At 26.3% G+C, this 23,656-nt stretch overlaps 6 protein-coding genes across 9 annotated transcripts; 1 reads left to right on the top strand and 5 right to left on the bottom strand.

Moving 5' to 3' along the window:
• Positions 1 to 597: 597 nt before the first annotated feature.
• Positions 598 to 2,514, bottom strand: LOC129613962 (zinc finger protein 431-like). Of its 2 annotated transcripts, XM_055528314.1 has the most exons (3): positions 1,304 to 2,514; positions 810 to 1,232; positions 598 to 729 (listed from the first exon to the last, which is right to left on the bottom strand). In XM_055528314.1, exons 1-2 carry the CDS (start codon positions 2,376 to 2,378, stop codon positions 838 to 840), a joined length of 1,470 nt encoding a protein of 489 aa, XP_055384289.1. In that variant the 5' UTR covers positions 2,379 to 2,514; the 3' UTR covers positions 598 to 729; positions 810 to 837. The 2 variants fall into 2 exon arrangements, with proteins under 2 accessions (XP_055384289.1, XP_055384288.1); XM_055528313.1 differs by lacking the exon at positions 598 to 729 and having other exon boundaries at positions 803 to 1,232.
• Positions 2,515 to 2,882: 368 nt separating this feature from the next.
• LOC129613964 (zinc finger protein 791-like) lies at positions 2,883 to 4,821 on the bottom strand. The gene is made up of 2 exons (XM_055528315.1): positions 3,583 to 4,821; positions 2,883 to 3,514 (listed from the first exon to the last, which is right to left on the bottom strand). The coding sequence occupies exons 1-2, from the start codon at positions 4,622 to 4,624 to the stop codon at positions 3,168 to 3,170; spliced, it is 1,389 nt and encodes a 462-aa protein (XP_055384290.1). The 5' UTR covers positions 4,625 to 4,821; the 3' UTR covers positions 2,883 to 3,167.
• Positions 4,822 to 4,888: 67 nt separating this feature from the next.
• Positions 4,889 to 6,421, top strand: LOC129613965 (enolase-phosphatase E1). Its single transcript, XM_055528316.1, has 6 exons — positions 4,889 to 4,981; positions 5,252 to 5,448; positions 5,506 to 5,689; positions 5,753 to 5,837; positions 5,889 to 6,145; positions 6,210 to 6,421. Exons 2-6 carry the CDS (start codon positions 5,377 to 5,379, stop codon positions 6,341 to 6,343), a joined length of 732 nt encoding a protein of 243 aa, XP_055384291.1. The 5' UTR covers positions 4,889 to 4,981; positions 5,252 to 5,376; the 3' UTR covers positions 6,344 to 6,421.
• Positions 6,359 to 10,153, bottom strand: LOC129613961 (helicase POLQ-like). Of its 3 annotated transcripts, XM_055528312.1 has the most exons (8): positions 9,345 to 10,153; positions 9,009 to 9,254; positions 8,802 to 8,945; positions 8,524 to 8,729; positions 8,161 to 8,306; positions 6,728 to 8,093; positions 6,538 to 6,672; positions 6,359 to 6,482 (listed from the first exon to the last, which is right to left on the bottom strand). In XM_055528312.1, the coding sequence occupies exons 1-8, from the start codon at positions 9,883 to 9,885 to the stop codon at positions 6,411 to 6,413; spliced, it is 2,856 nt and encodes a 951-aa protein (XP_055384287.1). In that variant the 5' UTR covers positions 9,886 to 10,153; the 3' UTR covers positions 6,359 to 6,410. The 3 variants fall into 3 exon arrangements, with proteins under 3 accessions (XP_055384287.1, XP_055384285.1, XP_055384286.1); XM_055528310.1 differs by having other exon boundaries at positions 8,802 to 9,254; XM_055528311.1 differs by having other exon boundaries at positions 8,161 to 8,290; positions 8,544 to 8,729; positions 8,802 to 9,254.
• A 1,130-nt stretch (positions 10,154 to 11,283) lies between these two features.
• Positions 11,284 to 12,298, bottom strand: LOC129614002 (uncharacterized). The gene is made up of 2 exons (XM_055528368.1): positions 12,150 to 12,298; positions 11,284 to 12,049 (listed from the first exon to the last, which is right to left on the bottom strand). Exons 1-2 carry the CDS (start codon positions 12,170 to 12,172, stop codon positions 11,350 to 11,352), a joined length of 723 nt encoding a protein of 240 aa, XP_055384343.1. The 5' UTR covers positions 12,173 to 12,298; the 3' UTR covers positions 11,284 to 11,349.
• Positions 12,299 to 13,322: 1,024 nt separating this feature from the next.
• Positions 13,323 to 19,262, bottom strand: LOC129613998 (uncharacterized). Its single transcript, XM_055528364.1, has 9 exons — positions 19,045 to 19,262; positions 17,429 to 17,721; positions 16,179 to 16,241; positions 15,783 to 16,083; positions 15,518 to 15,719; positions 14,328 to 15,455; positions 14,121 to 14,255; positions 13,699 to 14,027; positions 13,323 to 13,480 (listed from the first exon to the last, which is right to left on the bottom strand). Exons 1-9 carry the CDS (start codon positions 19,260 to 19,262, stop codon positions 13,447 to 13,449), a joined length of 2,703 nt encoding a protein of 900 aa, XP_055384339.1. The 3' UTR covers positions 13,323 to 13,446.
• Between the last annotated feature and the right edge of the window lie 4,394 nt (positions 19,263 to 23,656).

The following is a 23,656-nucleotide window of genomic DNA, read 5'->3' as shown; positions in this document are numbered from 1 at the left end:
TTTCACAAGGGGAATGATATCTATGTCAACCATTGATGCAAAAATCATCGTGTAAACGCAATTATTCTCTATTGGGGCAAGACTGTCGTGAGTCGAATTTTAAATGGTACAGGGAACCTAAAAGCGCAGTACCAGAGACAAAAGATGGTACATATATTAATTTAAGTACTCTGCAGTAAGTTTCAGTTTTAAGTGTTTAATTTGAATATCCTATTCTTCTTGAAAAGGAAACTACAACCCAACAATGGAAACAAGTACAAATATCATGAAGTTGTTATAAAATCTTTATATACCCATGGATTTAAATAAAAAATTATCGATTTTCTAAAAGACGACATATAATATTGTGCTCTTTACAAAATCACGATGTGGATTTGATTGAATTAAGAACAAATTTTATAAGTAAATTATTTTGCATTGTGACATCGTACACTGTCATTGATATCACAACTATGTATCTTTATCGTTCTTGTATTGTATTAATTGATTGGCGGTTACATCCCACAAAAACGATTAACACCATTTGTTTTGACCCTATTAACAGATTGATTATAAGTAAAATATGTATTTATAAAAATATAACAGTAAATATTTATGTTTCTTTGCAACGTGTGTGAAACAATGTCACTCATTTCATACAATATTGAAATCTGAGCAGTCAAAGCAAAGTGACCGTTAACCGAACCAAACACTCAACCTATGTATGTATATATAAGAATGTACGCATACCTAAAAAAAATGGAAAAGTTGAAATATGTATGTAAATTTATTTCTTTTTAATGAAAAAATTATTTGGTAAGAAGCTATACATAATGCTTTTTTGTATTTAAATATTCGTTAAAGAACATTTGTTTTTTTGATTTCATCAGAATTTTTTTCTGTATTGGTTGTTTCTGGATTATTAAGGTGAATTGATTTATGCATTTTCATTACGTGACGATTAAGCCTGATTTCTGTATCAAATCGAGCCTCACAAAAACTGCATCCATATAATTTTTCTTCCGCATTGTGTTGCTTACAATGTTCTTGGAATAAAATTGAACTTTCGAATCCAATATGGCATATTTTGCATTTATATGGGGATTCGTTTGTATGCTTGGCTTTCTTATGTTTTTTTAAACCTTCAGGCCTGGCATATTCGCATTCACATAAATCACATTTATATGGATTATCAATTCGTGTGTGCATTTCTTCATGTTGACGCTTTTTATTGAGTTTCAGGAATCTTTTACCTAACAATGCAACATTTAAATATTCTTAAATATTTTCTTTAATACATTAAAGTATCTTAAGAGCATCTTACCACAAAAGTCACATTTGTAGTTGTATTCTCCTTTATGATACAGCCGTTCATGAGCATTTTTGTTAACGTTAGAGATGAAGGTTGACGGACAAAAACTACATTCAAACGGTTTGGAACAATTTTTAGATAATCTTTCTTCATGACGTTTAAGATGAAGTGTTAAATAATCAGCACACTTAAAGCTTTTATTGCACAAACTGCAACTGAATTTTAAATTTATTTCATTTCGCTTTGATACATCATTTTCGTTGTGATGTTTTTTCTCATGAATTTGTTTGTTTAGTTTGGTTTTAAAGTAATGGTTACAATTTTCACATTTGAATGGCTTAAATCCTATATGTGTTTTATCATGTGATTTCATGGATGAATGAGAAAAGAAAGTTTTTGGACAAAAACGGCATTTAAATGGTTTTTCACCTGTGTGAGTGCGAATATGATCTAAAAGGCGGTTTCTAGAAGTATAACCTTTGCCGCATGTTTCGCATATAAGCCTTTTCACACCCTTATGAGTTTTTTCATGTAATTTTCTTTCTTCACCTCTTTTTAATACTAATTTACAAATATTACATTGCCAATAGCCTTTTGGAACTTGTTCAGTATTAATTTTGATAGCTTTATCAACCTTTTTCCTTTCACAATCTGCATCAAATTTAAGTGAATCACTATTTGAACCGATGTTAGCTTTTTTAAGATTTTCAGATTTGCAAACAGGATCTGAAATAATGGTTTCACTTTCGCTATAATCAAATTCTTGATTTAGTTCCCTGCTGTTACAAAGAGAATCTGAATCAAATGTTTCAGTAAATAGATCATTTCCAACATGTATTGCTATTTTTTTTGTAATAAAAGAATGCTGTTCAAATAAGTGATTCCAAAATTCTTCTAATGTTTTGCTGTTTTTATTACAAAAGCTACAATTCAATAATGGTTCGTTTTCTACTGTTATAAAAATATCGCCACATTTCGGATAGTTTTGAAATTCTGTCTGTGTTTCTCTTGAAAAATATGATTTTATCCTATCGCATAATTCTTGCTCAATATCACAATATTTATCATCACAAGTTTCTTTTTTCATTATGTGCTTTTTTTATTTAAATTTGATATATGAATTATGTATGTATGTAATGTAATGAATGTGTGTAATTTTGTAAATTATTTGACAGTTTCCGTAAATCTGACATTATTGGTTATTCATGTTTGTGGTTTTGTACATTTTGAAAAAGTCATTGCTTCTTGTTTAGTTTTTGGACGTTACCTAGCTGTGTTTACATGTCAACTTTTGCATCCAGAGTTAACATAGGTTTTATTCCCCTTGGTGTTTAATTTTATATATAAAAGTCCAGGTGTAAACATAGGTTACTACCGTTATTTTATGTAGGCATTGAAAAATATATTACCGTTTCTCTTTTCTTTACTGCTTTCTTGCGCAAAACTTTACTAATGTAGAATGACAAACTGGCATTTACCAGAGGACGTTATTACCTATCAGAATTGCGACTTAGTTATTCAGCTAAGAAAACAATTTAATACATACATAGTTTGATACCCCAATGTTCAATTTTGAACTTTTTATTGACAATTTAAAATTTTTTTGAGATCAGTATTTTACGATTTGTTCTCCAATCCTTCTTTACGAATTGGAGGTGAGTCTTTTGCAATTTATTGTGATAGAATATTAAGTTTTATATTTTTATATGCATTTTTTTTCCTTATGAATGTTAACTATTTCACAATTACAGTGATATTCAAACGTTCAGATTATTACATCTTCAATGTTAAAATGTCCAACAACAAAAGCAGTTAATTTGCAAAAAATGTGGGTACTAATGGTTTATTAATACTTTAGAATATCTAATATGCTTCATTAGTTGTCATCTACTTGTTTTCCAATATTTTTATGCATTTTACTTATATGTCTATCCAGAATTATTTGCGTATCAAATCGAGCTTCACAATATTTGCAACCATGAAGTTTTTCTTCAATGTAATGCTGCTTGCAATGTTCTTTAAACAAAATAATGCTTTCAAATCTAGTTTGACATACTTTACAATAATAAGGCGAGTCTTTTGCATGTTTAGCAAGTTTATGTTTTTTTAATGTAATGGATCTTGCGTATGCACGTTCGCATAAATCACATTTATAAGGGTTTTCAATGCGAGTGTGTGTTTCTTCATGCTGCCGTTTTCTACTTAATTTCAAAAATGCCTTACCTAGAATGAATTAGCAATTAAAATTTTTTACATGTACAACTATACAAATGTATTCTAAAGATATTTACCGCAAAACTCACACTTGTAGTTATATTCCCCTTTATGATTTAACCTTTCATGAGCATTTCTGCTAAATTTAGAAAAAAAGGTAGATGGGCAAAAATTGCATTCAAATGGTTTCAGAGAACTTTTATTTAAGTTTTCCTCGTGACGTTTTAAATGTCTTAAAAGATATTCAGTACATTTAAAAGTTTTGTTGCATAATTTGCAAGCTATATTAGAATCAATTTCTGTTTCAATATTAATTAGCTTATCCTTATGATGCTTCTGCTCATGAACTTGTTTGTTGAATTTTGTTCTAAAGCGATGCTCACAATATTCACACTGAAATGGTTTTACTCCAAAATGTGTTTTGTCGTGTGATTTTAAACCACTATTTGAACAAAATGTTTTCGGACAAAAACGGCATTTAAAAGGTCTTTCTCCAGTATGCGAACGCATATGATCTAATAAGCGTCGTCTCGTTGTGTATGCCTTACCGCATGTTTCACATATTAATTTTTTTAAACCTTTATGAGTTTTTTCGTGCAATTTTCTGTCATTGCCTTTTTTTAAAATGATTTGGCAAACGTTACATTGCCAATACCCTTTTTCAACATTGAGATCTTCAGTCTTATTAAGTTGTGATTCACAATTTGTAGATTCTTTGATAATATTTGGTAGTTTGAAATCATTGAACCTATTGTATTTAATATCATGGTCTTCGTTATTTGTGTATACTTCACCATCGGGTTTACTTTTCTCATACGTATTTGGGTATTTATGACTTATTTCATTTGTTGTTTTGGATTGTATTTCTAATTTGATTTTGTTAGTAGTTGATGAATGCTCACCTAGCAAATGATCCCAAAAAGAGTCTAATATTTTACTGCTTTTTTCACAAAAACTGCAATTAAGTAAAAGTTCATCGTTTGCAGAAATAAATATTTCACCACATTTGAACAGATTTCGGCATTCAGTTTGACTTGCTTTCGAGCAAAAACTTTTATCTTGATTACAAGATTGTTTTTCAAAAGTCATTGTTATTGCATCTTCAATAATTGCATTCATTTTTTTATAGATTTTTAAGAACGAAAAAATTTTGTTTTTGTGGAACACTTGTTCATCATTTTATTTTAGTTTTGCTCAATTATATACATTATTTTTATTAGGTATAAGTATATATTATTTATGGTTTAGCCAGTGCTGTTTGTTTTTATTTTATGAATCTTATTTTGTTTATTTCTTTTTTGTTATCAAAATAAAAATATAAATTAAGTATATATGTGTGTGCAAATGTTTTCCCAGCTGTCAAACATCAAGATGCCGCTTTTCGTTTGTTTAATATAGGGAAAATTTAGAATGCTACTTTAGTACAATTGTGTAAAGTAATATAGAAATATTAACGAATTTTATAATTTTATACACGTAAGTTATTAAGTTTTTGTTAACCAAAACGAAAAACAGATATAAACTAATGTATACTATTCAAATATGTATAGATTAACATTTTTATAGAATATAAATATTAATTGGATTATTCACATCTTAAGATTTTAAATAGTTGCTCTAGCTCTAGAAGGATTTTTATCTTAGTTTGATGCACTAATAAGAATAAAAATAAAATTTATGCAGATCAATAATTTTTCGGCATCTCAAATTCTCTGATATAAAATTACATTATTTTTTCACCTCTAGTCCTTGATAATTTTACTACATTGGTGTACACGGCAATCTTATTCGATTTCGAATTTGGCAACTGATAAACCGATTTAGAATGTTGTTTACGAGTTGAAAGTTTTTTGAAAAAAAAAGCAAGATAAATGGAAAATATTGAAGCGGAAGCTGTAATTTGCGATATAGAAGGAACGACAACATCAATTAGTTTTGTTAAAGTTTGTTTTTAAAATAGTTTTACTATTAACTTGGCTAATGTGTATGTATATTTGCAGGATGAGTTGTTCCCTTTTTCAAAAAAAAATGTCTTAAATTTTTTAACGCAAAACTGCGATAATTCGGAAGTTAAGTTAATTTTCAATGAATTACAACATTTGCCCGATTACAAGGGAAAGTTCTATGAGGATGTCGATAGTACTTCAATCTCAGAAATTGCAGCATTTGCTATTCAACTAATAGGTATGAAATTTACAATGATATGAAGTTCGGTTCACGCTTACAGATATGAATTTGCACTTTAAGATGAGGATAAAAAATTGGGACCGTTAAAGAAGTTGCAAGGCCTTATTTGGCAGGAAGGATTTGACCAAGGGTTGTTAAAAGGACAGTAAGAAATTTAGATTAAATTGATAAAATATATTTTAATTTTTTTTTGAAGTATCTATTCAGATGTACTACCAGCTTTTAAAACTTGGACTGAGAATCAAATTAAAATTTTCATATATTCGAGTGGAAGTGTTCAAAGTCAGAAATTATTGTTTGGAAATAGTGTGGAAGGAAATTTACTTTCATATATTAGTGCTTACTTTGATACAACTGTGGGGTACAAACAAGAACCACAGTCTTATGAAAATATTTTGTCTAATATAAATTTACCTGCGGAAAAAGTTGTATTTTTTACAGATGTTGTTCAAGGTTTAAACATTTTAGTATATATGTATGTTAGTGTACAACCTATATTAAGATTGATAAATTTCAGAAGCGGAAGCTGCTACTAACGCAGGAATTAAAGCTGTATTATTAGAAAGACCGGGTAATTCGCCTTTTACTGAGAAAAGCAGAAGTTCTTTTATTGTTATTAAATCATTTGACGAAATTATTATAAAAAAATAACTATGGTTGCATAAAATAAATAAAATTTATTGCAGCTACTAAAATTAATTATTATAACTTGAAAAACTTAATTATTTAAGCACTCTAAAATGGATGAAGCTTCCGATTCAATGTCTTCTAAGCGTCCTAATAAGATCAGCTAAAATAAAATAAGTTCGATTTTTTAAACATTTCACAAAGTGTAGTATTACTACCTTTGCAGCTGAAACGATTTCTTTAGCCGTCTTCATGTGCAAATGTTCAATTTTTTTTACTAAAAGCGTTGGTTTGCATTTTGCAATATCTTCTATAGAGGAAAACCCAGCTGCATAAAGTTGTTTAGCTCTTGCCTAAAATTTTAATCAAGTATATAAACAATATTTAGGGTTTTTTTTTGAAAATTACATTTTTAACAGAAGGTAGTTGCATTAGTGCTTCAAGTTCAATTGATGAGCATCTATCAAGTTTTTCGTTTAATTTTTCCAATAACGGTTTGTAACACCAATATTTTTCAATTTCTCCACATAATCTAATTATAGTGTTAGCTGAGGAAGAGGATTGCGCTAATAAATTTTGGATAACACCAGGTTCAACTGAATATTTTGATGAAATTTCGCGCAATGGCATTAAATTTATAATATCATTGAGCATTAAAACAATATATATTCTTTCTAACTGAACTTCTAGAGGTCCCTTGAAAGACATTGTTTTAAACATTTTTATAATATGCGCGTCAGTTATACCAATTACTTTAAATAAATCTCTCGCGCTACTAGAATCATTGTTAAACTCTCTAAATAATACACTAGGATCAGTAACTATATTATTTTCAGAAGAATTCAAAGCAACTACCAAATATAGCAAATGAGAATAGTTGGAAAGTACTAGTGATTTAAGAGCTAGTTCTAGCTCTGAATTAATTCTTTGGGCCTTTTCGTAACTAATGCCAGCTTTGTATGCGGCTCTACCTAAAGTACTTAATTCAAATCTGGTTGACTTTCTGAGCACAAATTTTTTTTTATGATGGAATTCATGACTTTCTTCTATTGTACCACTATTTGAAAGTGTTTGACTTTTTATAGTTTCTTCGCTAATTGTAATACTCGTGTAATTTTTTATGTGATGTCTCAGTTTTTCATCAATTATTTTTAAAATTTTCTTTTTAAACATACTTTTTAAAATTTTTGAAATTAGTTCGGGAATTTTAATTTCAAATCTGTCTTTTTGAGTTGCTAATAAAGTGCAAGACACCAATTCTAGTAAGTTTTCGTAAGAACTTGATATTTTTAAACCAATAGCACTTAATACAAGATTTTCTAATCCAACATAGTTGTTGTCTGTCATAGCGCTTATTACATTATCCATTGGAGAAGATAACATTTGGCCAACTTTGTAATTATCTTTCGATGATAAAATTAAAATACTTTCGCCTGTTTCGCCTAGTCCTGCTCTTCCGGCTCTTCCTATCATTTGCTTATATTGACTAAGGGATATAAACTTTTTACCAACATACGGAGCTCTTATTATAACTCTTTTTGCCGGTAAATTTACGCCAGCGGCTAGAGTCGAGGTACAACAAATAACGCAAAGTGTTCCAACTCGATATGCAATTTCCAAAAGTTTTCTTTCATCTGTCATAAGTCCAGAATGATGAAATGCTATTCCGAATGGTACAGTTTCTAATAAAATTGGATTAAGATTTCCACAAAGCTTTTTCAAAGCATCTAGTAACATTGTTTTTTCTTCCTGACGGTACTCCAAATATTTTTTCCTTGAAAATATAAGAGTTATAGAAACTCATTATTATTGTTTGACTAATTTGTTGCACTTTTACTTACTTAGAAAGAACCTTAGTTAATAAAATAGCCACATTTTCACAGTTTTTGCGTGTGGAACAAAATATGAGGCATGAATGTTTTGGTATCACTTCAGATACTAAACCAGCTAAATGATCTGGATCAGCCTTTTCTATACTGGGGGAATACTAAAATTACATGTTTATGTTTTAACGTAAAAATTAAACTTTCACTTATATTCTGTTAGTCGCATCACTTGACATTATTTTTTTTAGAAACTTTTAAAATTTTCTGAATAAAATCAACTCCGAAATTTGAAATTTTATAATGAACACGAAAATACTTTTCAATAATATTTCTTTCCCTCTAGTAATGTGACAAACACAATATGGGTGATTAACTTACTTTATAGTCAATTGACCTACTGAATTTAAATAAATCTTCATGGTTATTTCCGTATGGATTAACACTTAGGATATCCCTACCACATTTTATATATTCTTTTAATTCTACTGGTCTGAATCCTCTAGTATAAACGTCAGCTTTTAGAAAATTTGATATTTCTGAAATATTTCCTATTGTTGCACTCATTCCAATGATTTGTATGCCGGCTATAAAAAAAGGAAATATTGAATATTCAGATGCATAAGAAACCATGAACGTGTATCTTAAAATAAAATTACCATTCAATGCAATGACTTTGCTGAGAAAATTTTCCAGTATAGCACCTCGTCCTTTTTCTCCTATAAGATGTAATTCATCTACGACAATTAAACCTATTTCGTTCACACGGCCAACTTCAATAAGACTATTGAATAAAATAGCACCTTTTTCAATTGAACAAATATAAATAGTTTTGCGTTTGTGTCGGTTTTTTGGTGGACATTTACCTTTGCCCCCTGCATATTCTTCAACATTAAAATTTAATCTTAAAGCAAAAGGAGCCATTGCACTAAATTTTTCTTGCACTATTGAAACGTAAGGTAATATAAAGATAACGCATTTTTCTCTGCAAACTATTTCTCTTAACATTAAAATTTCTGAAACTAAAGTTTTACCACCGCTCGTTGGTAGAGCATAAATTAAATTTTGTCTATTTTTTATAGCAGGCAAATTCAGGCATTCATTTTGCCAATCTAAAATTTGAAATTTGTGATATTTAAAAATACAAAAAAAGATTACACTACAATCATATTTAAAAGTATTTAAAATATTCTGTTCAGTACCATAAAGTTTTTCTATTCCTTTATGTTCCTTAATAAGATCTTGCACAAGAACTGGAAGATTATAAAATGGTCCTTTATTAGGTATAAGGTTTGTTTCCTCTTCAAAAATTTGGGTATCCCATTTCGAATCGGATCCAATGAGAGAGATATTGCAGCCATTTGTTCTACTTTGATATTGTGACCCACAATATATTTTTGAATGATCCAAAAATGATGTGTTATTTACTCCGTTAGGGAGCAAAATTGCAGAATTTAAATCATCAAAAAACTTTTGGGTACATTGAAGGGGATCGACATCATTTTCATTATTCTTGCAAAACAAATCTAAATCTTCGTTGGCCAAGAATATGTCTATGTCATTAGTTTCTTTTTTCTGGATTGGCAGATTCATTTTAGAAAATATACTGTCATCATCATTGTTTAAAATATTAAAGATTTCTTCAGAACTCCGTCTTTTCTTCTTCTGTTTTTCATCAAAAATCTCTGAACATTTAGCATTTCTTTTTATTTTAGTATTTTTATTTACAATTTCTACATTCATGTTTAAATTTTGTTTTATTAACAAAGTTCATAGATTTAACTAATGACCATTAGGTTTTATTACTTATTTATGAGGGTTTCGTTCGTTATGCTGAACTATTAAAAATTGCTATATTTATATCACCCGAGCATAAACATTTAGTTATTTAAATTTTCAATTTATTTAGAAATTATATATAATTTATAATAATTAATTATAAATTAATTCAGAAACATTTAATTAAAAAATTTACAAAAATTGATCTTGAATTTACAAAAATTAATTTAATTTTATCCCGCTTAAAAGATGTGCCACATAAAACTATCTTAATAATATGACAATTTCAAACGCTCCCTTAACCTAAAGCCAACTATTCACTTTTCAACTATTTTTATATCACAACGATAGTGTTGACTTCAGCTATATTTATTTTTAATTTTAAGTTCTGCTTCAAAAACAGATACACGTATACGTACAATTCAAAAATACGTGTCTATACACATTGTCGAAATTCTATGTTTCGGTTTGATGTTTGAATTTTTGAAATGAAATAAGTTTTATTAAAATAAACAATTCTGTTCTGCTAACGCATTGTAAATAAGAAAAATTAAAGTTTTATTTTTTTATTTTCTTTCTTAAAGGTAATTGTTAAAACACTCTCAAACGCAACTGTGGGACACAAACATGGTAAAAATTTTTATGGAGCTTACCATAGACATCTTTATATTATACGAGTGCATTATAGGAGTCTATGGGCTTACCCTTTATTCAACTTGTTCTATTCAACACATTTTAACATTATTTTAATTTTTTTTTGAATTTACCGATGTAATTTTATAACATACAAAGTTAAGTCCACAAATTTAAAATTTTTTAATTTTTTCTTTAACCATAAATTGGTTGATCCACTAGTCCACTATCAACGCATTGGATCATTATATTATTATATGTACGAGTATTTGACAAAACAATTGCGAAATTTAAAGTGGGCAAAAAGCCTTAAATAACGCTTTTACCAGAAAATTTCTTTTTTGACTGCGAAACGTAGATGTTTTTGTGATCTATTATGTAATATATATGTATTATGTAGTATATGTATGTTTGAAAATATTGGCCTTTATGAAAAAAATATATCGTACGATATATTATAGAAATAAGCGCCATTATCTATGAAGCGAAGATCCCATAAAAAAATTTCGAGTACTACTCGTATTTAGATAAATTTTTTGCTTCTTCCTTTACTTGGGAGCAATAGAACCCTAAACTTGACTTGTATTGAGTCAAGCTTCAGTTTACAAATCATTTAATTAAGCGATACCTTAAGCGTCAACCTCCCGTAAATAATTGAAATATTAAAACTAAATCTAAATATGAACTGATAAATAATTTTATTATCTTATATAAGTATAAATATGTATGTATTATTATAATTTCTAATTTGGCAATCTTTTGCTTGATTTATTACATTTTATGATTTGTACAATGTCAAGTATTACAACTTTTGTACTCTTTTTCATTACCATATCCATGAAGTTTTTCTAATTGCCTTCCTTCATGATTCTTAGTGTAATATTTATTGTAAGGAAAATGATAACTTTCTGATATATTGCTTTCATTTTCTAGATCGAGAAAATCTTTATCTTTATCAAACAAACCACTACTGAAGGAATCGTCTTTGCATTCAATCATTTCGTGATCTTCCAAATAAAGTGAATCTAATTGACTTTTAGAATCGGCATTTATTTTGGATAAATATTCTATTTCTTTCAGTCGAGTTATTTCATCACAGTTTTGGCGAACATTTTCATTACTTGGCACATTAAACGTGTTGGCCCCTGTATCTTGTTGTGATTTTTCATTGTTTTGTTCTTTTTCACTTGAAGTAACAACTTTTTTATTCCCGTGCAAGAAAATTTGGTCATCTATATCGGTTTCATTATCCAAAAATGAAGCTTCTTGAGTTTTATTATACATAAAATCTGACTGTTTAGTTTTTTCAAATAGCTTTTTAGTAATTTCAGATCGTTTTTGATGAAATTTTTTGTAATTAATTTGAAAAAGATTCGGAGATATACGTTTTGCACAAATTGGAGTAATATTTGATTCACATTTTTTTGAAGTTGAACAATTTTTTTCCTGTTGATTTGATTCTTCAATATTTTCAGGCTCATCTAAGGGCTCTTGACTGCACATAGAAAAGTGGTTTGTAAAAATATGATTTTCAAATTTGTCTATGCTCTCTGAACTATTGTCGCAATATTTACATACTAAAATAATTTTATTACCACTTAAAAATATTTCGCCACATTTGCGGCGTTTTGAAAATGTTACTTCGCTTTCAAAATTAAACATATTAATATCGTTGGAACTCATCCTTTTTCTTATTTAAATTAATGAATTTTGAAAATTAATTTTAATTATGTTTTGTATTGAGCATTATAGTTTGTAAACAATAAATTTAGTTATCATCTAAATATCATAATAGTAGATGACGCAAATGACATTTAACTGAAAGTTTTGACAATCCATCTGGTGTTATTATAAAAAACCACGGAATTGTGTTGAGAAGACACTTTGTGTCTTGAAAAATTTTAAATTACACATAACGCTTATACAATCGTATAACGTGAATGACTAAATTTTAAATGGGTAGTACAACTTTCTACAAATTCAATATTAGCTCTATTTGTTACAAAATTAACGAAGTTTCTCGATTTTGCTTGCAGAGCACGTTTCATTATCGTTTTATGACAGCCATCGGTAAGTTTTAGAAAATAGGATGATAGGTAAGTAGGTTTTCAATTTTCTTTGTAAAATTGCTTTCATGGTTTTTGCTAGTAAAAACAGCTTTATAATCATAAAAATTTAAATTAAATGTTTCATTTTTATGCATTTATATTAGAGGCTAAGTGCGGTTTAAAAGTGTTTGGATTTTGATTTTGTTATTTTTTTTTAATAAAATGCTATATTAAATAACCTAAATAATATACAATATTATGTGTATACATATGTATGTACACATAAAGGCGATATCTTTGTATAGGTAATATAAATACATTCCATAAACAGTAATCTTCGGATAATTGAATCGCTCCTTTTTATTGCACACCAATATGGGAGCAGTTTAAGTTTTTATACCACCGCTGCGTAGCAATGTATGTACATACTGTATGTAAAGGTTCATTCAATTAACATTTTTTAATGATAAATATATAAGCATTTATATATGTAATATGTGATTCATTTTGTAAAAAAGTAATTATCCGGGAATCACATGTTAAAATAAATATTTTATTTATAAATATCAAATTTTCACTTAAAACATTAACATTTTCACTTAGACTATCTTTAATATTTTATTATTAATATACAATAATTACATCTCTCGTTCTTATAAATACGTACACATAACAATTTTCAAATTTTAAAGTTCAACTAGTTTTTTTTATACTGCACAATCTACATGTACTTTTAGAATGGGAAATAATAAATTTTTTTTTAAAAAGATTTCAAAAAACCAAAATGTCGAAAAACTAGTCCAAAAAAAAAGTTGTGATCAGATTTAAATTGCGGTATCATGATCTAAACGGTCCAATATCCGGAATATTCATAATATCTGAAAATGTAAAGTTATTTAATATTCAATTTTAAAGTAATTGATTAAGTGAAATAATAAATAAAAATATTTCTATTACTAAATATTTGGATTAGAAATTTCACTGAAAATAACTAGAAAGTACATAGACATTGTTTAAATAATAGATCCTAGAAAATTCTTGTTTTCTTTTTGTTAACATTGCATTTAATTTAAAAATTGTTTTAAATTTAACTTACGTGTTCAATTTTTCTTGACCTCTTAAAATATCATGATAATCTAATTCTAATTGACGGATAGCCACTGGATAAGGTCTTTTTGGGTTATCAATTTTTCTAATATGTTTAATCGGGCTTGAAAATTCACATTCAAGTGATGGTGATGAACACTTAATGTTAATTCTTGTTAATTTAAATGGTGGTGCTTTCGTATTTTTGAGAAGATGTGCAATTTCATATGGATTACCTTTTACGAATGGTAACTTTTTTATATTATTTTGTAATTCTTTAATATATTTGGCACTCTCACGCCACCATTTTCTTGCTCGTTCATTTAAATCATCAATAGTCTTTACATAAAAAAAAATATTTAATATTAGTTTGATAAAAATTTGTTGAAATTATTATAGGTACACTAAAACAAAAATAGCAAGAATACTAACAGCGCATGGATATTCTTCTACATTGTACTTTATGTGACGCAAACAATGGCGAGTAGCAAAATTAAGTGAGTGATCAATTAAAGGTAAAGTTGATCGTATAAAACTGGCATGTGTTGGCTGATTGATTCTTTGAATCTAAAAACGAGTTTATGTGTAAGATTAAGACTCTTTAACAAAGTATTTAAGTAAAGTTAAGATGTTTTTTACCAATGAATCTATATCCGTTTTTTTTATTTTTTGTTTATCAGGGTCAACTTTTCTCTTTTCAGTTCTCTTTTCAGCTTTCTTTGTCGTTTTTTTGGCACTTTTTTTTCTATCAGCATTACCAAATAATCCTTTTGCTTCAGCCATTCTAATCAATTGTTTAGCATCTAATTTCGTTATCTGTTTTCTATGTATTAAAGAAATATAGCAGCCAAGTATATTAAAGTCTAAGCATTTATCTCGATTTGCACAAACATCTGGTAGATTTGAAATTAAAAATTCATCAGTTTTTGGCACTTTAACTACTTTCGAATAATCTTCGGGGCCTTTAGCATCAGATGTCTCCGTACTATCTTCTTCACCACCATCTTGTTTAGATTTTTTTGACAGAGACTCAGTACTGTTAGTTCGACTTATTTTTCCTTTTTTCTTAGCAGAGTCTCTGTCACGTTTTCTTGGAGAACTAAATGCAGCAGATGGAATGCCAGATGTTTCCGCTTCTGCTAAAGCTTCCAAACGTTTTTTTTCCTTATAAGCTACTAAATGTTTTTCAAATGCATTGTGATTGATTTGTTCAACTGATTTTTCAACCATATCTTGGTTTTCAGCTTCAACTATTGAATGAGTTTCATATAGAATAAATTGAACTTGTGGCCTTGACATAGAAACACGTAATGTTTCTTTCTGCTCTTCTAATATTTTATTTACCCGTAATCGACCTTCATCACTCATTTCAGATTCAGTAAGAATTTCGAGCATTGATAAATCGCCACCTCGACTACATATTAAATCAATTGGATCCGCTATTCCACTGAAAGAATTGGGTGGTGTTGCAAAAATTCCTACAACTGATTCAAGTGCATTTGATTCTAGTGATAAAGTACAGAAATTTTCCGAGAATATCTTAACATTATTAACATCTAATAATTTAATATATTCGCAATATTCTGTTGTTTTGGAACCGGCACCAAAAGCTAAAAAATTATTTACACGATTAATAGAATAAAAAAGTGCAGCTAAATAGGCAGTAGAACGTGGTGATGACACATGAGTTTGAATTATATCACCTTCAATATCAAAATGATCAAGTAGTCTTGATAAAATAGCGGGTGCTATTGAAAATGTACGATCCTTAAAAAAAAAGTTGTAAAAAATTAAAATTTTTTTTATTATATTTTTTCGAAGTTACATACTTGCAATATAAAACAATTACTTTTGACCAAATCAGATTTAGCAAATTCACTTCGATCGGATGGCAAACATGATAAAAACAAAGGACACACTTTGTCCCATTTATATTGATTTGATAGTAACGGTTTTTCTTCGATAGTATCCTGCTGATTAACTTCAATTAGACCCATTTTTTCAAGTAGATTAGATGCCAAAATTTTATCTCTTATAAGAAAATAACATTTTTTTTTTAATTCTATTGTAAACATTTTATATATAACATTATACTTAATTTTAAATGGATTAATCCATCCGGTGACAATTGGATTTGCTGCTGCAATTGCTACTTTCTCATTCTGTAAATGCAATGGTAAAAGTTCTGATAAATAAAGTGCACCTTTTTTAATACGTAATCTTGAAATAGAAGCGGCTAATTTCACACGATGTTTCCATATTTTTAATGATATATCTGTAAGATCAGATTCTTTGTATAAAATTTCTTGAAGTTGATGTTCTTCTGCATTCCGTTTAATAAAATGACGGGTGTGTAACTCAAAGAGTAATAACCAAACACGATTTTTATGATGTTCTAGCTATATAAGAAAGAAAAATAATAATGTGTCATTTATATTTAAACCAAAAAAAATTGATTTTAATACAAACCGCTTACTATAAATAATATACTTACCTCAGGATATTGTATGAAAAAGGAAACATCATTTAAAGCCTGATTCAAAATGTGTTTATCTAAAAATATTGTAATACAAATATTATTAGCATTTTATATCAAATATTGTTCAAATAATATTATTAAAGATTAACCTTATATGTACATCATTGGTACTCTTTCAGGGGAAGAAAGATCATTAAACTAAATTTTTTTATGGGGTGCTTTGAAATTTATTTTTTAAGTAAATTTATAATGATTTTAAAAACTAAAATTGTAAATTTAAAATAAAATAATAAAAATATTGTAAAAACCCCTTTCATTTTAAGTTTTTTCAAAAATTATGTTTTCATCTCTTTCTATAGTATAGCAATTACTATTAAAAAACCGTTTAAGATATAATAATTTTATTAAGATATATTGTGCCATTGACATACATAATATGTATATCAAAATTTCACGTGTGTTATAATAAGTTTTATATATATATAAATACATTATAATACTCGTGTATTCGGTAATTGATTCTCTAAATTTAATAAGTTATTATTGAATATGATAATTTTTTTCGTATGTATAACAAGCAATAATTTTCAATACCATGTAACAATAATAGAAGATTAGATACTGTATGTATATTAGACTATTAGAGTATATCAATAAAATATACCATTGCCTGTCTCAATACTATACTAAAATCAATATTATATAAAAATATCTTAATCAATATACAATTCAAATTTGCCTAACATAATCAAATAAATTTTTATATTTTAGTTTGGAAATATAGGCTTTCTGTATATTGTGTTATACATTTACATATATAAAAATTGGGTTTTTATTATTGTATGTTACAAAATGTTATAAAGCAGAAAATATTGTTGTAGATCAAGAAATGTAAGTATTTAATTATAGTTACAAAATTTTTATTTAATAACATTAGTTCGTTATTTATAAGTTTATGTTAATTGCTATAAATACTTTTATATATTGATTTGTTTGTTTCTCTTTTTAGGAAATTGAAAATTATGAAAAAAATTATCAAATACAATATAAAGGACTTATTCTCATTGAGTTAAACATGGAATTATAATATTAAGTTTGATTTGTATAACACTAAGGGTAACATTGTTTAAACATCGAATTGTAAAAGCTATGCAATAGCGAAAAAATGGCACAAGGTTTTAAAAATAATTTTTAACATTGAATTTTAATTCAAAATTAATATTGTATATATTTTATATTTAAAATTATTTAATTAACTTACGTCTAAATACATCATAAATTAAAGAATAAACTTTTCTCATTTCATGTTCATCTTCAAATTCAACTTCTATTGGTGGTTTTTTTAATAATTTGCCAGCTTTTGCAATATTTTCTAATGACCAATCACCTAAAGTTTTTATATCAATATATTTTATTGGTAAATCTGGAATACATCTTCCTTTTATTTTAGTAAAACTGGATGGTGTTGTTGATGTTGAAGAACGATCTTCTGATAATTGAGTAGGATCCCATAATATTTTACAAATTTTTTTTGATTGTACTTCTTGAATTTCACTAAAAAAAAATATATAATGCTATTATTTAATTAGATTTTAAAATATTATTTAAATTCAATTTCAAAATTATGTAGGAGTGTATACATAAGTATTACAGTTTATTGTATACAGGGTAATTCAGACTTAAGTATATATTTGTATGTAAATCACATGTTACACTCCTGTAATGTATATTAAACACGTGATATATCTGAAACACATAAAAATAATTTGGAAAAATTTTTTTAGATGGCTTTTGTAATGATGAATCGTCAGTAAAATGTTTAAAAACAATCTAGGAGAAAGCAAATTAAAAGTATATGATGTAGTTACTCCAAAAGAAAGAAAACCGAAAGTACTTGTAGTTGGAATATTTGGAGACTATACTGAAAATGAGATCTTGAAATTAATAAAACTGATTTTAAAAACTTAATTTCAATAGGTACATTTGCATTGTAACACATTTTTTCATAAACAAATTGTAAAACTATTAATTTTTTTGTTGCTTAATCTCTTATGTGGACTTTCAATCTCGTCTTCTGTTAAGTTTCTAGCTATAAGAGTAATCACACTTGAAAATATATGAAATTTAATGATGTTCTATCCGAAAAGCTCGATTTTCATCAAAATGTTAGTTAGCCTCTTTGTCCACTTACCTTTTCAATAATTGTCTTGCCAAATTTTTATTGCATATGGAACTCTAATGTTTTATGTTGCTGAATTTTTTGAGCTTTTTGAATTTATTTTGAATTTTCTATTTAATTTTTAGTTTCCGTTTTAATCTTAAAAGGTGGATCAACTTCAAAGCAACACAAAAATTTAAATAAAATGTTTTCAATGTAGTTATATATATTTATTATACAAATATAATATTGTAGTTGGCGGGTTTACAAAGTTAATAAAATTTCCTTATTTTCCCCACATTTAATTAATTATGAATTTCATTTTTCTATTATTTAAAATTATTATTAACAATTATAACTTTTTAATTAAGGTCACTCATAAATATGTCATAAGTTGGTATATAAATATAAAAGGGTTTATGAGAAGTTACGTTGATATTTGTTTTATATTTTGAAATTTAAATCACATTAAGTAGGTACAGTGTAGTTTAAATAATATAACGAATATAGTATATAATTTACTAAACATGAAAATTACACTCTTAACCATTTTACAAAAATATTCTATAAGATTCAAATCTAAACACAGTTAGCTTCCAAGTAACTGCTTTCGGAAGTATACTTGTTTTTTTATTTGTATTCATTTACAAATATTTTATAGTTTTTTTTAATTTTTTTTTTTTGGTCGTTAACTTTTTCGGAACTATTTGTATACGTACCCACTTTCTTCTGCTATTCCTAATTGTTTTTGTTCTTCAAGCAGACGATAATAGATTTTATCTTGCCATTCAAAATCACTTGGTAAATATACAAAATCTTTTTTTAATGGACCGTCATTTTTACGTTTTTCATCTTCAGCATCAAATATTTCCTTAAATACCGTTGGATATATTGAAAATATATTAGCTGAACTTATAAAAAATAATGAATCGGACATTTTCTAAAAAAATTTTATCTATTTAAAATTAACTTGGATATTAATTGCATTTTTAATTATTAATTATATTTAAATTTATATAAAATTAATTATACTATTATTCCAAAATTGCAGAATAACAAAATTATTATATGAAAAATTTTAATATTATTTAAGAATTATTTCCGCTCAACTATTAAAGTTCTCGGTTATACTTTAAATCTAAAACTAATTTATTTCTCGATATTGTTTTATTGTAAAATAAAAATATATAAATTCTAAAATAAGCAGATAAACGTAAAGGAAATAAAAATAAACTAAATATAAATCTAAGGAGTAAAAACGTGAACAGAAACTGAATTTAATAAATATAAAATTGTATAAAAATATTGTTTTAATATTATGTATAAATATTGGCAATGATTGAGAATTTAACATAAAAATAATTATATATATATACATACATTTAATGTATATAATGAAAAAAATGTTGAGTTGGCAATGGTTTTTATTTATTTCCACTGTTTTCTCTGTCATTTTGTAAAATTTTCGAAAGGTTAGAAATATTTCTTAGGTACCTTCCCTGCACAAAATTTACAATCACCGAAAAATTCAGAAAATTTCAATTTTCGACATTTTATTTTTTCGAAGTGTATGTTTTCTCAAAATTCTGTAACAGTAAAACCTAACGGTAAATATGTCTCGATTCATCTATCATCTAGCCATCGATCTGTTATGTTAATACTTTTGTAAGTTCTTCTTGTCATCCTAAAAGTACACAATATTTTGTACAATCTGTTATACATACATACATTTTAAAGAAATTGTATAAAAGATTTTTTTTTCTAAAAGTAATATTTTTTGATTTGTTCAATGTAGCATAGTGTATCAAAGGTTCTTTTTAATTTTATAAAGTTCTATTTCATTTTTTAGTAAAATTAAGAGGAACGTACAAATTCTGTTATACTGTCGCTTTATAAATACAACCACCTTTGCATGTTCATATTCGATTCTATTGTAAATCGTTCTCGTGATACAAATATAATCATCAATCGTTGCAAAAAAAAAAAAAATATAAAATATAAAATAAAAGAGTCAAGTAAGAAAATCAAGAGCTGCAATAAGTAAGAATTCTTTTGTGGGTGAATTATCTTTTAAGGAATTTCAATTTTTATTATATTAAATAAAAAGAGATGGAAAATAAAGGATTCATTTGTTTATATTTAAAAAAAATTTAAAGAAAAACATAGAACTATTAAATAAAATTTTGTATAATATAGAAATAAAATGATCAAAATTACTGTGAATGAAAACAAATCGAAACATATACACATAGGATACAATATAGCATTAAAATATTTCAGATGACCTACATTTTAATATGAGTTTAGAAATATTCATAATAATAGAGAGTATATACTTACATATTCCTATTTATAAAATTACTCTAGATAGAAAAATATTTTTGTAATTGAAAATTTTGGATTGAAACAAAATTTATATTTTAAAATATTATAAATAATGTATATATATACTTTCTTATCAAATGAAATCTTTGTCAAAATAAATATTATCTGAGTGGCAGCAATTATATCAGGCACGTTCAACCTTTGCCGCGGAATATGGGCTATAAAAGTAGAAAGGATTACCTTGAAGTGATATTATTATTAAGCATTTTTATTGAAAAAATGTGGAAGAGTTTTAGTAAAAAAAAATATTTAAAAAATATATGTTAAAAAATGTTTTACAGATGTCGCAATAGATGTCGTAATAGACTAAAGTTATTTTTGAACTAGTTTTAACAATTCGACGAAAAACATAATTTGGCAAAAACCCAATTTAAAATAATTTGCAAGCTTTATTTATTTTTAATGGATCATGAGTTTATTTATTTGTCGTATATTATTTTTTAAGCTGACGGGTCACATTCAATGGTGTTTTCAAAAGTTTTCGTAGGCCGTATGAAATAACTATGGACCATATGTTTTTCATACCTGCCTCATATTTCTTTTAATATTTCCAAAATTATATTGACTATATACAAAATAATTAAAAACGAAAAGAGTGATATTTTTAGGTTATTCCGACAGTGCTTAGTACAATTTTTTTAAGAACTTAACGAATATATATATATAAATTAGAATTGTGAATGAAGTTTTTAAAAAATGTCTTAGCGGTAAAGTAAAATGTTTTTTCTTTTTGAGAAGCAAATAATATATAATTTTATTATATTTCATTTAATTATAAGTTGAGAACTCAAAAACATTGAATCGGCACTGTGTTGAAGATAATTTGAATTCTTTATGTCCTTTTGTTTGAAGTTGATTGTCCTTTCTATTTAATTTTATATGGTCACAGTTGCAATTACGATTTGATAAGGAAAAATAACTTACAATTATATAGTTTCTTCTTTTCTTTTATATTACTCGTATGTTATCTATAATTATGTCATTAATTTAATATTTAATGTGTTAAACATTATATTATGTAGCATTTAGTAAAATGTGGTATAATTAATGGTAATCACAAGTAACGAATTTCAAAAATATATTTTTTATATAGAACTACATATAGAACCGAAATTAAATATTCTTCTCCAGCACGTCATGATATAAAAAATATTTAAATTTCCCGCAATAATTGTGTTCATATTATATTTATACATGATAATAACAACTTAAATGAGAAATTGTGACAAATATAATAATAAATATCAACAATATAAATTTTCAGGTATTTATATTGTTTCTATATAAATATACATATATGTATACTGACGTGACATGTGTTCTTTTTAGGGCTGTATTATTGGAGGTAATTTTTAAAAATGCAGCGATATCTTTTCTAAGGAAATTCTAATATAAAAATTGAAGTAAAAATTATTTTATAAATTTAATTATAAATTAACATAAAGGTGTAATAGGATTTTGCATTTGTTTTCCATATAAAAATATAAAGTCTCCTATAGGAATAAGAGTATGGGTTTGCCTACTCTCTTTAATTATTCCTGGTATAAGTTGGTGAATATGTACGCACTACTCCTAATTATTTATTAATCATAACCGTTCTACATGCTTTGGCAATTATACAAAAAGAAGTAATAAGAAGCAGCAAATACGTAGATCCTATTCCGATAGATAGCTGTATTCTTTAAATGAAAAATAAATGGAAATGTAAAATTTTCTATATTTAAATTAAAGACTAGCTTTAGGCCAATTAGTACTAAACTTTAATTTTAGTAGTTTAACAACTCTTTATCATACATATACCTTTGAATGGAACATAAACAATACCTCCATTATTATGAACCCATATGTATAGGAAAAATACTTATAATAAATTTTGTTTATAATTAAATATTTAAATATATTTACGCATAAAATTTTTTTTTTGTTATACATGCATCTATATATATATATATATATATATATATAGTGTATATTTTATACTGTTAATATAATATTTGAAAAAAAAAATTAAATTTAAGAATTTCCACTAAAAGTGAAAAAGAAAACTTATATGGTATATTAATTTTGTGGAGAACATTTAACATACGCATATACACAGTGTTTCTTATACATATAAATGTATATGCAGAGGATTTATGGTTGCAACAAGTTGTGTGGTTAAATTGAATTCCCAACTTGACTTTATCCTTATTTTTCATATATTATGGATGAATGAAATAATTTTGTATGATAAATAAGTTGTCTGTACATTGTTAAGTTTTGTTTTGCTTGTTTTTTTGTTTTTCCTTTATACTATGCTTTTAATTCGAACTTTTATTACAAATATAACACTACGACATAGTACTATATTATATAATTTAATGAATTCATAAGATTTGTATGTATATTTTCTGTGTACTTATTTAATTTATTCAGGTAAATTACTCGCAATTGGATTTGCACGTAAGGTGTTCTCTATATGAGTACTATACATGTACGCTCAAATATTAAATATATTTATACAACAATTGTACAATGTTATATTGTGTGTATTGTACAAAAAAGTTTTTAAAAGATTTTTTATACACGTAATTGTGTTAAGTTTCTTTTTTTCCACAGCTTATTAATTACAATTTTTCACTTTCTTTTAATATGTTTCTTTTTTGGTGTTATCTTTTCGAATGGACTCCCATATAATATAACAGTTTTTATAATAATATGTTAAAATTTTTGTTATTTTGTTGTTATATGTACATATTATTATTTCCTATGGTACATTTCCTTTGGGAACAAATATATTTATTTTTTTTCCTTAATTTTTTCGAAACTACAATCTCATGTTAGCAAATATGTATAACATATATAAGTATCTGTGTTTACATGTTTTATATCTATATATATATACATACATATTTCGATTATATATTCATTCATTGTCAAATACATACATACTTTTTATGCTTATTA

This window comes from Condylostylus longicornis, unplaced genomic scaffold, assembly GCF_029603195.1.
Source record: "Condylostylus longicornis isolate FDR11 unplaced genomic scaffold, ASM2960319v2 ptg000098l, whole genome shotgun sequence".
NCBI classification, from domain to species: Eukaryota; Metazoa; Arthropoda; class Insecta; order Diptera; family Dolichopodidae; genus Condylostylus; species Condylostylus longicornis.
Note: the sequence above shows the minus strand (reverse complement) of the source record. Positions and strands in the feature narration are given on the sequence as shown.